The 20,827-nt window shown below is 40.0% G+C and overlaps 1 protein-coding gene across 2 annotated transcripts in view; it reads left to right on the top strand.

Annotated features, from left to right (window-relative positions):
- GPR155 (G protein-coupled receptor 155) overlaps positions 1-18,196 on the top strand; it is a 49,836-nt gene extending 31,640 nt beyond the window's left edge. For both annotated transcript variants that reach the window (XM_025935386.2, XM_086718929.1), the window contains exons 11-16: positions 2,123-2,227; positions 6,334-6,470; positions 8,840-8,935; positions 10,976-11,040; positions 12,907-13,044; positions 16,241-18,196. In XM_025935386.2, the coding sequence (XP_025791171.1) occupies positions 2,123-2,227; positions 6,334-6,470; positions 8,840-8,935; positions 10,976-11,040; positions 12,907-13,044; positions 16,241-16,532 (833 nt within the window). In that variant the 3' untranslated portion in view covers positions 16,533-18,196. The remainder of the gene's footprint in view (positions 1-2,122; positions 2,228-6,333; positions 6,471-8,839; positions 8,936-10,975; positions 11,041-12,906; positions 13,045-16,240) is intronic.
- The last annotated feature ends 2,631 nt before the right edge of the window (positions 18,197-20,827 follow it).

The following is a 20,827-nucleotide window of genomic DNA, read 5'->3' as shown; positions in this document are numbered from 1 at the left end:
GAAGTCGGACGCTTAACCGACTGCGCCACCCAGGCGCCCCGTAGATATTCTTTAAACCTTGTCATCATCATCTCTGGCAGGAAAACTAACTTGCCCTGTAATGTAAATAAATGAAGAGCTAGAGGACAACTATTGCATGGTTCCATAGGAAACCTTCCCCAGTGTTTACATTTCCGTCTCCTTGTATCACACTGTTTATAATTGCCTTTCAAATAGTCTGTATAACCCACTTGACGGTAAGAGCTTTGACTGACCTGCCCAACGTTATGGCCTCAGCACCTAGCATGGTATCAGACTTACTGTAAGTGTTTAGTAATATTTGCGAAATGGGTGGGGTGATGGGTGGGTGCGTAAAACACACCACGATTTTCTGAAGCTGCCCTACAAATTGCCATGGCAAAGTACGTGTTTATTTACCTATTCATGGATGTTCGCAGCGAAAAGGTTTTAAAATCGACGTGGTTATTCTCCTTCCGCAAATCCTGCCGTGTTCTGCGTCGCTAGTAGTGTTAACACATAACACATTACATATCCAGCCTGGCCTCCCAAACCTTAGTAGTCCAACATAGATCGTTCACCTCTACCTCTTGCCACACATTTGTCCAAGACCCGTGATTTGCAGTTTATAAATGTAGAATCATGATTGAAAGGAAAATTAACCTATTTTAATACGAGCTTGAAGGTTTAGTTAGCAAAGAAAAAGCTAACAGTCTAGTTATACATCCTTTGTATGTTAGAAGATAAAAACAGCCATCGCACTTTCTGTGGTGGCTGCGATATTATGCATGTACATTCACGCCCTACGTGTATGTCACTGGAACCGGCTGGCTTTATACCTGTCTTCTGAACAATGTTATCTTAGCTGATATAAGCCTTCAAGTTTCTGAAGATAGGAGGGCCAGGCCAGATGATCTCTGTATTTTCTTTTCTACTATGCTGTGTTCTATTTTCACCTTGAGAGGTGGCATCATTATCTTAAATTTAGAAAGACGCTTGTGATAGTTTATTCTACATTGTAGTTTTTATACTTCAACACTTTTTTTTTTTTTGGTTAAGAACATTACTGAAGAATCAAAACATATTGTCAATGAAAGTTTCAGCCTAGGCATTATTCCTTTTTCTAGCATATTAAATTTTAATGCAGTTTATCACTGAAGTTATTATTCTATTCGAATCCATTGTCACGGAGCACCATGTCTTATATACGTGTGAAATGTTGAAAGGACACTGCATGTGTTCTCTGACTATGTAGAGGAAAAGTTACAGCTCTATAGCAGGTCTCTCGGTGTGACTTCTGTAAACCAGTCTACCTATAAAGCAGGAAGAGATTTTCAGCTGTATATATTTGAAAAAACAAAAGAATATAATTGTTTTTACTGCATCTTCTAGACGCATAGAAAACACATTCTTGAAAGAAGTGAGTCTTGAGCTGAACGTAAAGGAAGAGAGGACTTCAGTGAATTAATAAGAGTGGGAATTGTATGTGTTTCTAACTAGGTCCGGAGACCCAGATAGACATGGGATTTGTGGAGGACACTGAAGAATTGTCCTGAGAGAAGGGAAAGGCCTTGTTGAGTAGTGGGGGCATTTGGATAGGGAGAGAGGGGCCAAGTCCTCACGAGCCTTTTAAATTCAAGCTAATGAGTCTGAATTAACTACAGTAAACAATAGAGCAGTCATGCATGTTTTTAAGGAGTGATGGAATAAAGGCTCTATTTTAAGAAAGTGTTCAGATGCTTAGTTCTCAAAGCACAGTGGTAACTCATGAAACAACATGAGTTGTCTCATACCACAAGGAGACAATATGTAAAGGAGCTGAGCTTTTGTCTGCCACCCTTTAAATGTTAACTTCTGTATAAGCACGTGCAAATTCTTCTTGATAGATCCCATGTGAAAATATTGTGGCTGCGTGGGAAATGTATGTGTGTGTGTGTGTGTGTGTGTGTGTGTGTGTGTGTGTGTGAGAGAGAGAGAGAGAGAGAGAGAGAGAGAGAGAGAGAACGGATTGGTTTTTTTTGGTTTGTTTTGGGTTTGTTTTGTTTTGTTTTGTTTGACATTTCTCGAAGCTGTTCATTTCTGCTGGGGTTGGTCCTTATTCTCGAATGCTGTCTTACTTATATAGGTTGCTGCTCCTGCTCCATGGGAAATGGTGGATTATGCTGCCCATCCGCGGAGCCGGTAGCAAACACAAGCACCAGTGGGCTTGTGACTCCTTCGTCTGAGAAAAGTAAGTGCCTCCAGGCTGTGAGGATGCGCTTAAGGAACAGAAGATTCCTCTCCGTAGAAAGCTGGACTGATTATGCATTCTCAAATAAGATGGGGAAGAGTGCTAATAGGATAATAGTTGTGCATAGATAGAATATTCATGAAAAAAATAAAGTTCGTATAGTAACTCGTAGAATTATACACACATTTTCCAATAAATGTAACCCATGTGATAACTCCAAGAAGTTTGCCCCAAGTGCCATTTTTTTTCTCAGATGTTTTTCATATTTTAGCAGCTGAGACTCCCCCTCAACTCATTTCCTCCAGGGCCAGTGCTTAATTACATTTTAAATCTGTATACTTTAAATATACCCTTTCTCATAAAATAAGAAAAATCTTTAAAAGTAATAAGCTTTGACATATAGACTAAGAGACTGAATTACATTTGTGGTCTAAATTTCAAGGTTTTGTTTGTGCCCAAATTGGAATATGACATTATATTAGTAGAAGGTGTACAGCATAATAATTCAATATTTGTATACATCACAAAGTCATCACCACAATAAGTCTAGTTACCATCGCTCATCATTGACCCCCTTCACTCTTTTCACCCTCCCCTAACCTGCTTCACTTCGATAACCACAAGTCTGTGTTTGACCCTGTCCTAGCTCTGGGTGGTCTCTAGAACCTTTGTGATTGTCTAAGTAGCCTGATTTATTCTTGAGAGTCCCAGTTGTTGAGGGTGTGGTAGGTCCCGTCAGCATTCCAAAGGGAGTGATCTCGGTCACCGCCTAGATTCAGGCCGATTGGAAGCCAGACCCTCAGGCAGCAATTTTTCAAGTATGCAAATGTATACAGTTCTGTGAGACCACAGTCATAGACCCTGCTGATCTCTAGACCAGGAGATCTGAAGGTATCCTCTGGGCAGCAGGTGCCAAGAATCAGAGCTTGAGACCAGTGTAAAAGATCCTGTCTAGGAGACACTAGCAAGCTGTGGTGAGGCCAAGTAGGGGACGGGGGTGGGTGCAGATGGTGTCTCCTTGCCTACATCCTCTGAGAGTGCCTTTAGGTGTGTGGCCAACCTGAATCCTATCCCTCAGGTTGAAGTTCCAGGGTAAATAAATGAGTCTTTGCCACGTGCAGACTGGGGGTGTGTTTCAGTCTACTGTCTGTGTGTTGTGCAGGATATGGTGTCCTGTCCAGAACTGTCTTCCCAATTGTTATAGACCCATAGAGCCCAGGAGTACAGGCCTCTCAGCCACCAGAGCCAGGCAAACGAGAGTGGCCTCTCTGTGGGCTGAGTTCATCCGTCAGCCTTTAGCAAGGCTGCAGGAGAGTGTTGGGTGTGGGGCATGCCTGTGCCAGGAAGGAGCATGGGCGGGGGGGGGGACACGCTTGCAATTTTAGCGATGCTGAAGAAGAGCATTCTGGGAGAGACATGCCTTGGTTTTAGCCATACATGCCTGCCCTAGAAAGAGAGGGAGAGTGCGAAAACTGGCGCTCTCCAACAGCACTCTCCCCCTCAAGGAAAATTCCAGCGAATCTTTAACAATTGAATCTCCTTCACATATAATCCAGTCATCTCTCAAACCAGTGCTGGTTACCCAGATGGATGAGTCCCTGCTGAGCTCCCCATAGTCCTTGGGTCCCCTGGACATACGCCCCATTGGTTTCCAGAACGAGACTTTGTTGGGGCCTCATCTGTGTGGTGTAGGTCCCCAGGGTCAGGGTACCTGATACGGAGCACAGACCCCTCACTCCTCAGGGAGAAGCTCTGAGCCTGTGAGAACCTTCCCTATTGTGGGTTGCTGCACCCTGGGGTGAGGGTTTTGGTAAGACTATAGCTCTGCCTTTCCCACCTGGCTCCATGGGGCCATTTTCCCCTCATTGCAAAGGAAGCTGCTCAGCTAGTTTTCAGCTCTTTTCAGGTGGGAGTTATCGCATAGATGGTGGTAGATTTGGTGCATCTGTGGGAGATGAGTTCAGGGTCTTCCCGTGCCACTGCCTTGGGCCATCCCCATGCATACACAATGGAATTCAGATTATTTAAAACAACCGAGCACACTTATATGAAATTGCAATGCACTGTCAACTAATTATGCTCATTTATAATCAAGTTAGAAAGGGAAACCCCCCAAAGCCCTCTCTTCATGATGAAGCATATGTCAACTGTATTGTTGCCAAAGGCATTTCATTTCTATATAAAAGCTGTGAGGGTTATAAATAAACATGTGTGCAAATCACCTAGCACAGCACGTGGGGCACATAGTAAATGCTCAGCAAACAGCGGTCACAGTGGTAGCAGTTGCTATTAGTCCAGCAGGGTTTATGTTTGGCTGCCAGCTGCTGGCTAGGAATGGATTTTAAATCGTGGAACTCCCGTTTCTCCAGAAAGAAGTGAAAATATATCAGATGTTGGGCCTTCGCTGGCTTTCTGATAGGAAACCCCATTGGGCATTCAGTTAAACTGTCTTTCAGTTTTGGGGTGCCAATTTTATAAATTAATGTTTCTTTACATCATAATTCCCAAGGCTCTCCTTCTTATTTTTCCTCCCTACACAATATACCTAATAGTAAAGTCCATAGTCAAATTCCACATGTAATTTAACTTGACATTTCTTTTGTCTCTGAAAATTGTTTTGCTTTGCTTATCTGCCATGTTCTTCGTTAATAATGCTGATTCCTGAAAAACTCTTTTATAGGAGCCTCTTACATTTTCTGATCCTCTTTTGCAAAACTTACATAGAAGGAAAGCCATCATCTATGGACGTTGTCTACTCATCCAATTTAGTATCATTCCTAAGCCTGAAACAAAAAAAGGGGAAAAGAAATCAGACCATGGACAAGTGAGAATTCTTAGAGTCTGAGTATAGTTAGTTCCTCATCCCCAAAACACTGGTACAGCACAAAGGCAAAATCAATATTATGATGTGTAAAAGGGGCAAATGGAAGATAGTAAAATTCATTTTTATCCGTTTTTGTCATATCGGTACACAGTATTTTGAGACCAGATTTATTACGTATACCGGTAGAATTTTTCTATACCAAAATATACACGAATAATTCTTATTAAAATAGGACCACACCACAGCAATGGTTTGGCAGCCTGCTTTCTTTTTACTTAGCACAGCACACTTCTGCATGCCATAGCTGTGATGTTAGACCGTGTTCAAGGACGCCATGTGTCTTTTTCTAAAAAGTGGCTGTGGGAAATACAAATTGTTATTGTTACCTTGAGGGTTGAGAGCTATAATATTGTGTTTTTCATCTTTCGCTGTTTAAAATCAGACTGTGTGTTAGGCTAGACATCCATTTGGTAAAAAGAAAATGGTTTCCCCTGCTTTTGAGACCATGTATATGGTGGAGCTGAGGCAGGAGAACAGAGGTTTCTTGGGAAAGGCCCTTCCCCTCTACTCTAGGCCACACAAGGGTCGTTCGTATCTGTGATTTGGACTTGGTTCTGTATGTGAACAGAACAGTGTGTAACAGTTTTTATTTGCTTTCTTAAAGGTCTTTTCTAAGGCAGATTTTAAACTCTTTAATGAAAGGCAAAGGGAAATAATTAAGTTTGTGTTACAGTTAGCCAAAACAGGATATTCGTGACCAATATGCAGATTTGCTATAGATGAAACACGAGTTATTAATTTAGTCTTAAAAAAAAGAAATTAAGATACATAGAGGGTTATAATATATAGCTAATGGCGGTAACAACAGCTAACGGCATGCATGGGGGAGGTGCATAGTGTTGCTAAATAAAAAGAAAGCAGCCTGCCAAATTGTCTGTGTAGTATGATCCTACGTCAATGAAAATTATTTGGGTATATCTTGGTGTAGAAAAATTCTATAAGTATATACAGTAAGCCTGTTCTTTATGTATATATTAACACCATTGAATAGTGTAGACAGGAACTATGGCATACTACTTGTAGTTTTCAGATAAAAACACTTGACAAGTACAACTCTCCTGAAACCACAAGAAGGAGCCTTCCTCAGATTTCATCTAAAATAATACACTGATTCTCAGCTGAATGTGCATATGTGCCGGTTTGCTTCGAAAGTCATTATGAATTTGAAATGCATTCAAATAAAAAGCTCTGATTACAAATTGTTGTACTTACTGTCTTATAGATGAGCATTGTGTGAGTCGCTGTAACTCCCAGAGCTGCATGTTAGTCCAGGAAGAGGAGCAGTATCTACAGAGTGGAGACCAGCAACTGGCTCGACATGTGTTGCTGTGTTTACTTCTCATTATTGGCCTGTTTGCTGTAAATGTTTCTTCTGATTTTGTTTTGGGGCCATTTCTTTAAATGTTTGGCAAAGATTTTATTCAGGCATCTGGGAGAAACTTAGTTCCCGCTTCGGGGCGTGGCAGCGAGGCCAATCTGAATCCCCATCTTGAGCAGTTTGGTGGGGAAGGGGGCAAGAAGGATTCACAGCACCCTGTCACCTAAATGGCCCAACAGCCTATGTTGCTTAGAGTCATTTCCTCATTCTATGCTCTGAACCTAGAATTTGGTAAAACTGGGTATCTCCACGCTGTGTGCGGGGCCACTCAGTGACTAAATGCCTACGTGGCCTCCCAGAAGATAAACTTTTATTTTTTATTTATTTTTTTTTTAATTTTTTTTCAACGTTTTTTATTTATTTTGGGACAGAGAGAGACAGAGCATGAATGGGGTAGGGGCAGAGAGAGAGGGAGACACAGAATCGGAAACAGGCTCCAGGCTCCGAGCCATCAGCCCAGAGCCCGACGCGGGGCTCGAACTCACGGACCACGAGATCGTGACCTGGCTGAAGTCGGACGCTTAACCGACTGCGCCACCCAGGCACCCCGAAGATAAACTTTTAGAAAGAATTTTTAATTACGAAAAGAGCATAACCACTTCATGCCGTAGATATTTGCACAATCACTGCCTTCTCTTTTTTCAGACATTTTTCGTGGTTCTAAATTGGACCTAGAGATTTATACTCCGCTTTGTCACTTGTGTCAGTCATTTTCTTTTTGCTACATAGTTGTTCCTAACTGTTACTTTAAATGGCTCCTCAGTAAACAATAGAGGAGATACATTAGAATTTACCCAACCACTTCCTTATGGATGATTATTCCTAGTTTTTCCAAATGCTCAAATAAACATCTCCATGCAATATTTCATTATGATAGAGTCTCAGACTTGGGAAACCTGGATCAAAGAGTGTACGATTTCTGTGCCTCTGGATGCATTCTACAACATTGTGTTCGGAAGGAGTAGTATAGATTTGTAAAAGGACTCCCACCAGCACTGAATGTTATGAATTTTATTTTTTTTTTAATGTTTATTTATTTGAGACACAGAGAGAGAGAGAGAGAGTGGGGAAGGGGCAAAGAGAGAAGGAGACAGAGAGCTTAAACCCACGAACCGTGAGATCATGACCTAAGCTGAAATCAAGAATCGGGTCCGTACCAACTGAGCCACCCAGGCGCCCCTGAATGTTATGAATTTTAAAGTTTGATAACTTTATGAGTGAAATATAGCCCTTTATTTTCTACATGCGTTTCTTTGATTACTAAGGGATTTTAAAATCAGTTTTATGTCCTCTTGTGTGAATTATCATTTATTATATAATTCTTTAAGATGGTTCAAATGTAACTTGCCTGGGTCCTCCCTAGATGGGAGATGGACCATATATATAACCAATGAAGAAACCTTTTTACATTGGGATGTTCATTACATAGAATGCTGTCAGCCAGCACCATTTTAACTGCTGTTTAAGAACAAAAATCAGGGGCGCCTGGGTGGCGCAGTCGGTTAAGCGTCCGACTTCAGCCAGGTCACGATCTCGCGGTCCGGGAGTTCGAGCCCCGCGTCAGGCTCTGGGCTGATGGCTCGGAGCCTGGAGCCTGTTTCCGATTCTGTGTCTCCCTCTCTCTCTGCCCCTCCCCCGTTCATGCTCTGTCTCTCTCTGTCCCAAAAATAAATAAAAACATTGAAAAAAAAATTTAAAAAAAAAAAAAAAGAACAAAAATCAAAAAGGGGCACTGGGGTAGGTCAGCTGGTTGGGCGTCCGACTTCGGCCCAGATCACGATCTCCTGGTTCATGGGTTCAAGCCCTGCATCGGGTTCCATGCTGACAGCTCAGAGCCTGGAGCCTGCTTTGGATTGTGTCTCCCTCTCTGTCTGCCCCTCCTCTACTTTCCCTCTGTCTCTCTCTCTCTCTGTCTCTCTCTCTCTCAAAAATAAATAAACATTAAAAAAATTATTGAAAAAAAAGAACAAAAATCAAACAGTAAGAAATGCTGCCAAGATCTGCTGCTTAGTGATGTGATTGTTTTCATTGTGTAGAACTAATTTTAAAATCAGTCCTGTCTTAGGCTGGTTGGCAGTCCTGATATATTAAGTAAGCTTCTGTATTATGGCGCATGTCTTCTTGCTTCGGATCTGATCAAATTAGATGCTGTTTGAGTGACATCTGTCAGGAGGAGAGGTTGAAACCTCTTGTTCAAAAGACAAAGCCTCTATATTCTCTCGGTGTTTTTCCTTTTAGTCTCCCCCCCCCCCCCAATTATTAAGCAGATAAGTTATTGTACTGTGTTCTGGATAGAAAGAAATGATTAGCTAGCTTCATTTTAAAATACTATTTTCACCTTCCTTTACAGAATCTTTCCAGTTGTTTATGGTGGCTATTCAACCAAGAACCTGGAAGGCTGTATGTTGAGCTACAGTTTTTCTGTGCTGTGTTTAACTTTGGCCAGGTATTTATGTACTGAGAACTTTGAGGGCTTTTTTGTTTTCCTGGATGGGTTGTTTGGGGGGTAGTGGTGCGGATGTTGTTGTTTTCTTTTAAATCAAAAGGGTTTAGTTGGTTCGCCAGCTGCCGGCATGCGTGACAGCTGACAGCTGCATCCGATCTCCATGTTGGTTCTCGTCATCAGAATGCACATTGAGTGTTTCAGTCACAAACACCAAATCGTTTTTTGCTTTGGTTTTAAAATGAAGAGTGATCAGTTAAGCAGGGACAAGATGTCCCAACTTCTTTTGAAACTTTGTTATGGTCTTAATAAGTCACTTTGGGAAAAAGACTTCCCTTCTCTGAGTCCCTTAGTCGAGTCACTTAAATTGATGAACATCATTTCATTTACTTGTTGATGTTTCTCCAACGATAGGTGCTTAAATCTTTGTTAGAAAATCATGTGATGGATAAATACATTTGGGCCAGGGATCGTAGTTACCATTCCTTGACAGTCTAAATGCCAACCATTATTAAGGATTTTACATTAGTCCTCTTACTTAGACGTCACAGGAACACCAACCAAGTGACATTATCATTCCTGGTTTTAAAAATTAGGAACTAAAATTCCATGAAGAACTAATATGATAGGTGCCGTTGTCTTTATGTCACTAATAAAATGGATATTGAAGAATCAATGACATTTTACATATTGGGAAAATATTTTTATGTGAAAATTTCAAAGTGTGATTCTGTTTTCAATCTCTTACTTTTTAATAAAGAAAGAGTATTAGTCCCACAGATTAAGTATCAGGTTGAAAAAAATAACTCTGTTTGAAATCACTGGTTTTGCCTATTAAACCTGAAATAATCGACTACCTGAGTCAGTTAACATTTATTAGTAGACATTCCTGCACATTTTACCCTAACATTAATTTCTTGAAATATTTCCAGTTTGTTTTGCCATGATGGTGGGGGCAAAAAGACTACGTCTAGATAGATAAGTGACCTAATCAGTTTATTACAGACTGGCTTGAGTATCCCAGGCTACATGAATCTAAGTGAATCTCACTTTGTGAATCTAAGATCTGATTTTTGTACCCAGGAACTATAAAATCCTAGGTTCAGAACTCGTAGTCTCACTCAGCCTTTTGATTTCAAGAAGCCCACTCCAGGCTGTCACCCCAGGACTGGAACTGAGAAAGCTTCACAAATGAAGAAGCTAATGCTAGGAATGTTGCATTTGAGATGATGCCCCCATAGCTAATGGCCCAAGCGTTTCAAAGGAGAGAGAGAGAGAGAGGGAGAGCTATACAAACACTCCCCACCCCCTCCCATATAGGTGTTATAGTAAGGTCATTCCTTTTTGGCTGTTTATAGTTTGGGGGTGAAGCAAGGCAGATCCTTCTTGCAGTATATCGCATTGTCCACCCTGCCTCCCACCAGCCTGCACTGAGATCCTTAACCCACTGCGCCTGGCAAATGGCAGTTGCCAACCTTCTGTCTCCCCAGGCAATTCCAATCGTCCTTACCTGTGGCCGCTTTCTGGTGCCAGTTCTCCTCATCACCCCCAAATCCCTCAAACCCTTTCCCTAAGCACCTAGCCAATTTCATGTCACATAAAGTTTGTTCAGTGACTTCACTGTAATCAGACACTATGTAATTCTCTACTTGCTGAAGTGTTAACGGAAATATAATAAACACTGAAGCACAACGGGAGATCACTTATTTTCTTTTTTCAAAAGGGAAAACGAAGACATGAAGCTCTTAAATGTTTTCGTTTTTCTTCAGTGAGCTAGAATACAGATGTGGCAGCTCAGCCCTGGGTTAAGTCAATGATCCAACCTAACTAGTAGGATACATGACTAAGAAGAGGCAGCCAAGTATCATACCTGCCTCCAGACACTGAACTTTAAAGGACCTGCCTTGTGTGGTCCATTTAAAATACTGCTCTAATCACTCTAGGTTAGCTTCCCCCAGCACTAAACATATGGTGGCTTCCATAATTCCTCGGTCTTAACATTCTACTGTTGAACTCATGACTGTAACCTTTCTTCTTCCATAGGGATTTATTTCCTTTGGCATCTTTGGATTGGACAAACATTTAATCATTCTACCTTTCAAAAGAAGGTAAATTTAGTTTTGAAATAAATCTATATCTGGGGACACCTGGGTGGCTCAGCCGGGTAAACGTCCGTCCGACTTTGGCTCAGTTCATGATCTCATAGTTTGTGGGTTCGAACCCTGCGTCGGGCTCTGTGCTGACAGCTCAGAGCCTGGAGCCTGCTTTGGATTCTGTGTCTCCCTCTCTCTCTGCCCCTCTTCTGCTCATGCTCTGTCTCTTTCCCTCAAAAATAAACATTAAAAAATTTTAGAAAGAAATCTATACCTGTAAAAGTAATGACAAGGCCATTAACATACTGATATTTTTAAACCTATAGTAATTGCTAGACCACAGGAAGATTAAACCAAACATTGTGTTGATACACACATTTGTTGTAAATAATTGCAGAGAAGGGGCACCTGGATGGCTCAGTTAGTTAAAGCCTCCAAATCTTAGTTTCAGCTCAGGTCATGATCTCACGGTTCATGGGTTTGAGCCCCGCGTCAGGCTCTACACTGCTGGTGCAGAGCCTGCTTGGGATTCTCTCTCTCTGCCCCCTACCAGCTCGCACCTGTTCTCTCCCTCTTTCTCAAGATAAAGAAAAATAAACTTTAAACAAATACATAATTGCAGAGAAAACTTTAGAAAAACTCTTATTACTCCCACATTGTCATTTGCATTTCAACGAGAATTGATGGGTGAGAACTTCTTTTTTTTTTTTCATGTTTATTTATTTTTGAGAGAGAGAGAGAGAGAGAGAGAGAGAACACCAAGGGGAGGGACAGAGAGAGGGGGGCAGAAGATCCAAAGCGGGCCCTGCACTGACAGCAGAGAGCCTGATGCAGGGCTCGAACCCACAAACTGTGAGATCATGACCTGAGCTGAAGTTGACCGACTGAGCCACCCAGGTGCCCTGATGGATGAGGACTTCTATCTATGCCATTAACTACATAAAGTAAAGTGAAACGTGAAAAATATATTTAGGAATGGAAGTGGTAGATTGTGCATCCCCAAAGGTCTGTATTTGACAATATAGATTCTCCTTTGACAATAGGATTTCTCTTTCTATCAAACTGACAATTTATAGAAAACTCAAGTCCCTTCTTTCTAAATTGTTTTTATTAGCTTGGTGACGAGTTTCTTTGGATTCAGATTAGTAACTTCTTTAAAAGAAATAATGAAATGGGAATTCTGCAACCCAGGAGTGGAAGGAAGGGGGAAGCACACATCTTTGTTACTCTCATTTGTTTTCAAAGTCAAACACAGTAGAAACTAGAAGTGCTAATGGAATTTATCCTATCCACTACCTGAAAAGTGCCCAGTATGTGGTCACCGTTCTTTCTTCTACTTCTTTTTTGTCGTCATTAACATCATCACATTATTAAGATATAGTTGCTTCATTTCATGAAGGAGGAAAAACGTAAAAGGAAAGTCATTGAACTTAGTTATCAGCTCATAATGTTGATCAGTTAAAATGGTCAACACATGTATCGTCTGAGCTGGCAGAAACAGAATGATGCTGTATTCCAGAGCCCAGTATTTGTCTCTCTGGTACTGAAATTGGAGAATGGTTAAATAAAATACTTGATCTCTGTAAGTTATTTTTGCCACTTAAAACAGTAGAATGTGGAGTAAGGAAAGAACTTCATTTTTTTGGTAGAAACTGAAATAGATCAAATATGCTTGGATGGCTTATAAAATGTTCAAGTCTCCACCTGCTTAGACCAGGAAACCAAGTGCGGGTTAGGTCTTTGCTTCGGACACTAACAGCATCTGGATGTTGTCGATGACCGCTTTGGAAGAGCTGTGTCGATGGGGTGATAAGCAGGAAGGGGTTCTCTCTGAGTGCTTTTCATTCCTTAAAAGTGACCTCCTTAAATTTTGGCTTTTAGACTTGAGTTCCTATGGAATAATAAAGATACAACAGACAACAGGGGTTCTCCTGTTCCTGAGGAAATAAAAATGACCTGTCAACAATTTATCCATTATCATCGTGATCTGTGTATCCGAAACATTGTCAAGGAAAGAAGGCAAGTACAAATTCTAGATAATTATATTATAGATGATTAATTTTGGTTTGTAACAGGCTAAGTAATATGGTTGTAATTAACTATATGGTTGGTTTTTTTTTTTTTTTCAATAGCACAATTACATGTAAAAGTTAAAACAGTCAGTTTATAGTTTAAGAAACAGCATATACTGGGGCACCTGGGTGGCTCAGTTGTTTGGGCGTCGGACTTTCAGCTCAGGTCATGATCCAGCCCCATGTCGGGCTCTGTGCTGACAGCTCAGAGCCTGGAGCCTGCTTCAGATCTTGTGTCTCCCTCGCTCTCTGCCCCTCCCCCACTAGCACTCTGTGACTCTCTCAAAAATAAATAAAAACGCTTTTTAAAAAAATTTAAAAAGGGGCGCCTGGGTGGTGCAGTCGGTTAAGCGTCCGACTTCAGCCAGGTCACGATCTCGCGGTCCGGGAGTTTGAGCCCCACGTCAGGCTCTGGGCTGATGGCTCAGAGCCTGGAGCCTGTTTCCGATTCTGTGTCTCCCTCTCTCTCTGCCCCTCCCCCGTTCATGCTCTGTCTCTCTCTGTCCCAAAAATAAATAAACGTTGAAAAAAAAAATTTTTAAAAAAAAAATTTAAAAAAAGAAACAGCATATACTGGGGTGCCTGGGTAGTTTAGTCAGTTAAGCATCCAACTTCAGCTCAGGTCATGATCTCACTGTTCGTGGGTTCGAGCCCCGTGTCGGGCTCTGTACTGACAGCCTCAGAGCCTGGATCCTGCTTCGGATTCTGTGTCTCCCTCTCTCTCTGCCCTTCCCCTCCCCCTGCCCCTCCCCTCCCACCACTCATACTGTCTCTCTCTGTCTTTCAAAAATAAATAAATGTTAAAAAAAAATTGTTTTAAAACAGCATATGTAAGATTCTTACACTTTTTAGAAGTTACATAACTTCCAATTTCCATATAAAATGTGAAAACTAATTTAGAATGAAGGAAAATGTAGTAAAATATTAACATTCACTTCATGTTGGCCGTTAGTGTCTCTCACAAAACCAGGAGATACACTGGATTTAGAAGTGACTTTCTATTCTCTGTCTCCTAGTGGTATGTTATTTCATATTATTAATGACATTGTCAGGAAAATGAAATGAAATTTGTCCTTTTATGTCTATAGCCACAAATTTGAAATTGCCATTCAGGATGATATATGTACACATATCCTATGCCACTATATTTGTTTAGAAACAGGTAGCCTGGGGCAGTTAGTGGAAAGGGGACTCACTGGGCACTGATACTAGAAGTCAGCTCCTGAATCTGCTACTTATTAGCTATGCGACATCATTGGGCAAGTTCAGTTGTCTAAACCTTAATTTTCCTCTTCTTTAAAATTAGATAGCATGTTTTTGAATCGGATAGCAAAATCTGTACGAGGGTCCTAGCCCGGTTTCTGGAAATGGTAAACTATGAAGAAAAGTTAGTTAAAGAGCCAAACAAAATTATTTCAAAGTTCCACTAATGGACAGTTTCAACAATTTACAGTTGCTTCTTAAAATTAAAGGGGGGCTCCTGGGTGGGGTGGCTCAGTCGGTTAAGCACCTGACTCTTGGTTTCAGCTCACGTCATGATCTCACGGTTTGTGGGTTCGAACTCCGCCTTGGGCTCTGCGCTGACAGTATGGAGCCTGCTTGGGATTCTCTCTCTCTCTCTCTCTCTCTCTCTCTCTCTCTCTCTCTCTCCCCTCTCTTTCTGCCCCTCCCCTGCTTGTGCTCTCTTTCTCTCCCTCAAAATAAATAAATAAACTTCAACAAATAATAATGAAATGAAATGAAATGAAATGAAATGAGATGAGATGAGATGAACAAAGGGTGCTCCACATCAGCTCTGCCAGGCCCACTGTGATTGCGTAGGTGGGAAGCATGGCGCTTGCAGTTGGCAGGCTGCCTCGCGCCCAGACGGCCGAATGGGCGCTGGCTGGTAGTGGTGCTGCCCTGTGACCTGTAGGGTGGCACATTCTCTGCCACTCTGTGCAGTTCCGTGGGCTGTGGTTGTAGCTGCCTGATCAGTCATCAGGAAGCAAATATTCTCCAGTTGGTGGCAGGGGTATAAGGTGTTGGGCTATAAATTAAAAGTCAGCAAGCAGGGAGAAGGATCAGACAGAGGTCATAATATTCCAGGTGATGTTTGTAGTTGTAAAGCATAAATTAAGATATCTTATTACTAAGCAAACTACTGATGTTAAAACATTTTGACTTATGTACTTGAGAAGATCCTTCATGGATATTAGCCTCTTCTCTAATTTCTATGTGAAACTCTATATTCATTAGTGGTTAAACGCTTTAAAATTTTTGTCACTTACTTCTCATCTCGTCTTGATTTTCATCCACTGTTTCCTGTTGTCAAGCACTTTAGGTTTTACAGCTTGACTGATGCTTGTGGACAGATTCATGTTGTCTATTGCATATTTGTATGAAAATATTAAGAGTTCATTTAATTGCTTCTTTCACACTTCTCTTCCTCTTGTTTATTTATTCGTACCTGAGGCACCCCACATTTGCATTAGGAAGACAAATTTTAAATAATCAAAAAATAGATTCATAATCAAAGCACATTTTAAAGACCTTAGATTTATGGCAAGACAGATCACACTTATTCTTTCCTTCCTTCCTAATGCGCCAAATTCCTGACAAATATCAGTAAGATTGCCTTGCTGATGAAGGCAAGAAGAAAGACTATTTGTGGGCAGTGTGATAAACAGAAAATAACGAAGTGAGATTTGAGTAGTTTAATGAAAGTAGTCACTTTTTAAGAGCTCGTAAAAACGTATCATTTAATGTTCCTGAGACTATTCAATTACTTATTATACCTAAGAGTATATCATAAAATAAGTAATATTCAACTGTCTACAGAATAGATCTGGTTATAGCCAGCCAGCTACTATAAAAAAGAATGCTTTTTTGTAGATGCATTTACATTGTCTCCTTTTTTTTTTTTTTTTTACATGTTTCTGTTTTCACAAGCATTATCGGCATTTTTTTTTTCCCCTGGTGGGTCTTTCTAGGGTCGGATGAGTTAACAAACCCTTTATATTCAGAAGAGTTTCATTCCTGCCACACTTTTAACTATCATGCTGTGTTTCCCTGTCTCCTGTTTTTCCTTGCTTGTCCTCTATCATGCAGTGCTGATACCAGGTTTACAGAACATATGGGTGAATCATTCCTTTGACATACAGGTGTGGTGCAAAGACGTCTACCGGGACCTTCTGTGGCTGTGACCTGGTGAACTGGCTCATTGAAGTCGGCCTTGCCTCCGACCGTGGGGAAGCTGTGATATATGGAGACAGACTGGTGCAAGGAGGAGTCATCCAGCACATAACCAATGAGTATGAATTTCGGGATGAGTACTTGTTTTACAGATTTCTTCAAAAGAGTCCTGAACAGAGTCCTCCTGCTGTTAATGCCAACACTCCCCCACAGGAAAGATATAAAGAGATCGAGCATTCATCCCCATCCCCTAAGACCTAAATTGTGAAGGAGACAACCCTGGGCCATATTCTGGCCCCAGATCTGTTTCTTATCAGCTGTCTGACCTTGGGCAAATCGTAACCTCTCTAAACCTCAATTGCCTCTTCTGTAAAATTTGACGAGGTGTGTCCCTACCCCATGCTAACATTCTGTGACTTCGTGTGTTTCTAAAACACACAGGAAACTGACAGGAAAAAGAGAAAACCAAATCAAAATGTAGAGTTCTGATAATAAATATGATAATTACTATAAACTAGTTATGCCAACATTTTAAAACATTGCTCCCCACAGCCGTTTGCTATAATTTCAAGACGAACATCCAATTTATTATTGCTTTAAATTGCCAAATTTGGCAGGTATATTGCTGGCAGGAAATGGACCTTAAATTATGACAACTTTGCACTTATTGATAGCACCTCCTGAAAAAGAATTTTAATGATTCTGATAAAAGACCTTCTTATTCTATTTTCCCCATTTTCTTAACAAATAGTACTCATTTAAAAACTAGAAGCAATATTTTTTTAAAGTTCATCTTTTCCTGCTTTTCTATCCAAAGTACTAATCTGTGTCATTAGGAGACGAATAAGAACCACCATAAATATCATCTCCAAAATCCATCCACAGAGGTATAATCTTTAACATTTGTACTGCAAATAATTTCAGCAGATTTGTTTAAATTTTATCAACAAATCTGTTGCCGTGTATCGATTCTGGTGTTTGCATAAAGCACCACAGTGCAGAAGGATAGCCCCATTCCCTTCTTCCCTGCAGTTAAAGAGAAAAAGCTATATAGTTCAAGCCAAGATTTAAAAATGTTAAGCCTAACACCCTACTCTTACATCTAGAATTTAGTCTTCTTAAAGTGTCCATGTATAAAAAATCTACAAACTTGAAAGTTATTCAGTGTTGCCCTCCGATAAGCTTTATCTTCAGTAAATTAAAAAGAGATCTATTCACATGACCTTTGAACCTCTACTTAATTATTAGGTGTCAGTGCTGGTTTACCTTATTTAAACTATGTTTCTAGTATTTATTTTTCTCATACTTTTAGTGTGTCATGTAAAAGCCATTTAGAAACTAATTTATAGACTTAAATCATTGCTCTTTTAATGCAACAAATATGTAATTTTTTAAAAAACCTGCATGGAAGCCTAGTGTATTTAACAAGTAAATTACACTTTATTGTGTAGTATTAACCTGTACCAACTTTACGTTACGATTAGGGAATGGGGATTTTTTTCAGCAGAAATGTCTTGCTGCAAGACTTTTTTTTTTTTTTTTTTTTATGACCACATTATAAGTCTCAGAACGCTCAGGAGTAAGCATAAAGCCTCATTGTTATACCAGGAGACTTTTACAGTTACAACAATACGGATATTAATTCACATGCATGCAGGCAACTCAAACTGGAGAATTTGTTTTGTGAACAAATCATACTACACCTGTTCTATTATTTGCATGAAGTGAATAAGCAGCGTCTTTTTCCATGGGAAACACTAAGAGAAAACCCTGGATCAGAATGATCTGCGGTTTCAGATAACAAAGGCTTTTAAGGGATATTTTTAGGGTTATGGATATGCTAATTTTATTAAATGAAAATATTTGTAACTTTTACTCTCACTGACAAAGCAAGTTTCTCAATAAAATACCTATTTTAACTTGCATTGCCAACATCTTCTTTGAGTAATCTGAAAAACGCAGAAGCCATCATAGAGGTCTTTTCTGTAAGTTTTCACTGTTTTCTTAAATGGGTCTCCTGAGATTGTTCTGTTCTTCATGACCTTCCGGGATCTATCTGCACAGGGCCTTGCCCAATTATGCACTCAGTAAGCACTTTTTATTAACGAATCAATAGGACATTGGAGTCCTTTTCACATATTTCATAATTTTTAATATGCAAGGTCACAGCTGGGAAAATTATCTGATAGAATTTTGATTAAAATCTATCTAAAATCTTTTAGGTGCCTGGCTGGATCAGTCTGTAAATCAGGTGACTCTTGATCTTGGGGTCGTGAGTTTCAAGCCCCATGTTGGGTGTAGAGATTACTTAAAAAAACAAATCTACCCCTTTTTGGCTAATATTCAATACGGTCAGTTGTTCTTTTCTTTGTTCTGAATAATTCCATGACTAGCTTTTGTTTAAACTTCAATATTTTCAGAATAAGGTAAAGTGTGCTTGGCATTTTAAGAATAATGACTAATGACAGTTAGTTTCTAAAAGCAAGAGAGATGTAAAACTATTATTTTACATGTTTGCTATACAGAATAGTGTTTGCCCCATCAATTCTAATATGATGTTAAATATTAAATTACTTTAGACCACTGGGCATAGGTAGTCAAGTGATGTCTGATGGTTGGAAACACAGTTCAGGATCAGAAATATCATCACCATTCTTCAGGAAAATGCGGAATGATAAATTTCTATGATTGGTATGAGAAAAGCCTGAAGTAATTAATTAAGAAAAGAACACACTCACTCTGTAGAACCTATTTTTCATAAATGTTACAAGTAGGAACTAAATTTCCAAAATTCTAGGCTGAATAATTATTTCTAGGGTAAAATTTTTGGTTGATCAACAAAACTAAAAGCCTACTGAATGGAAGAAGATATTTGCAAATGATATATCCAATGAAAGGTTAGTATCCAAAAATATATAAAAGAATTTATACAACTTGACATCAAAAACCAATCCAATTAAAAATGGGCAAAGACATGAAGAGACATTTCTCCAAAGAAGACACACAGATGGCCAACAGACACATGAAAAGATGCTCAACAGCACTCATGATCAGGAAAGTGAAATCAAAATCAAAAGAGATGTCACCTCAGACGTGTCAGAATGGCTAAAATCGAAACACAAGAAACAACAAGTGTTGGTGAGGATGTGGAGAAAAAGGAACCCTCTTGCACTGTTGGTGGGAAGGCAAACTGGTGCAGCCACTGTGGAAAACAATATGGAGGTTCCATAAAAAATTAAAAATAGAACTACCATATGATCCAGTAATCGCACTACTGGCTATTTACCCAAAGAATACGAAAACGCTAATTTGAAAGGATGTGTGTCCCTATGTTTATTACAGCATTATTTGCAATAGCCAACAAGTGTCCATTGATAGATGAATGGATAAAGAAGATGAGGTAGGGGCGCCTGGGTGGCTCAGTTGGTTAAGCGTCTGACTTTGGCTCAGGTCATGATCTCGCAGTTTGTGAGTTTGAGCCCCACATCGGGCTCTGTGTTGACAGCTCAGCCTGAAGCCTGCTTCGGATTCTGTGTCTCCTCCTCTCTCTGCCCCTCCCATGCACATGCTCTGTCTCTATCTCTCAATAATAAATAAAACATTAAAAAAAAAAAAGGTGTGTGGGTGTGTGTGTGTGTATACACAATGGAATATTATTCAGCCATAAGAAAATGAAATCTTGCCATTTGCAACAACATGGTTGTATCTAGAGAGTATAATGCTAAGCAAACTAAGTCAGAGAAAGACAAATACCATATGATTTCATTCATATGTGAAATTTAAGAAACAAAACAACAACAAAAAAGAAACCAAAAGACAAACTGTTAATGATAGAGAACAAACAGATCATTTTCAGAGGGGGAATGGGGGTGGGGGGTGGGTGAAACAGGTGAACGGGATTAAGAGCATATTTACCTTGATGAGCACTAAGTAATATATGGAATTGTTGACTCAGTCTATTGTATACCTGAAGCAAATATAACACTGTATGTTGACTGTACTGGAATTAAAAATAAAAGTTTTTTTGGTTGAAGATTAATATATAAATTGATGTTTTCAACAAAGATCAAACAAACTAGCTTTCTCTAAAGTACTCAGCTTAAGGTTCCCGGCTAGCTCAGTCAGTAGAGCATGAGACTCTTAAAGTACTCAGTTTATTGGTTATTCCCTTGGTTTATTACATCATGGTAAATAATAAACCATACCATTGAAGGATTAACCAAAAAAAAAAAAAGCTTAATTTCAAAAAAAACTATATTTTTTATTCCTAAGAAACACCTGAAATTTAAGAAAACCTTACATTTTCAGGGTGCCCGGTGGCTCAGTCAGTTAAGCGCCCAACTTCAGCTCAGGTCATGATCTCACGGTTCATGGGTTCAAGCCCCGCCTCAGGCTTGGGCTCTGTGCTAACAGCTCAGAGTCTGGAGCCTGCTTCGGATTCTGTCTCCCTCTCTCTCTCTCTGCTCTTCTCCTGCTCACGCTCTGTCTCTCTCACTTTCTCAAAAATAAATAAACATTAAAAAAAAAGGAAGTCTTAAATTTTCTAAAATATACTA

The sequence above is a fragment of the Puma concolor genome, chromosome C1 (genome assembly GCF_028749965.1).
Source record: "Puma concolor isolate L17-30 chromosome C1, mPumCon1.1.hap2, whole genome shotgun sequence".
In the NCBI taxonomy this organism is placed as follows: domain Eukaryota; kingdom Metazoa; phylum Chordata; class Mammalia; order Carnivora; family Felidae; genus Puma; species Puma concolor.
Note: the sequence above shows the minus strand (reverse complement) of the source record. Positions and strands in the feature narration are given on the sequence as shown.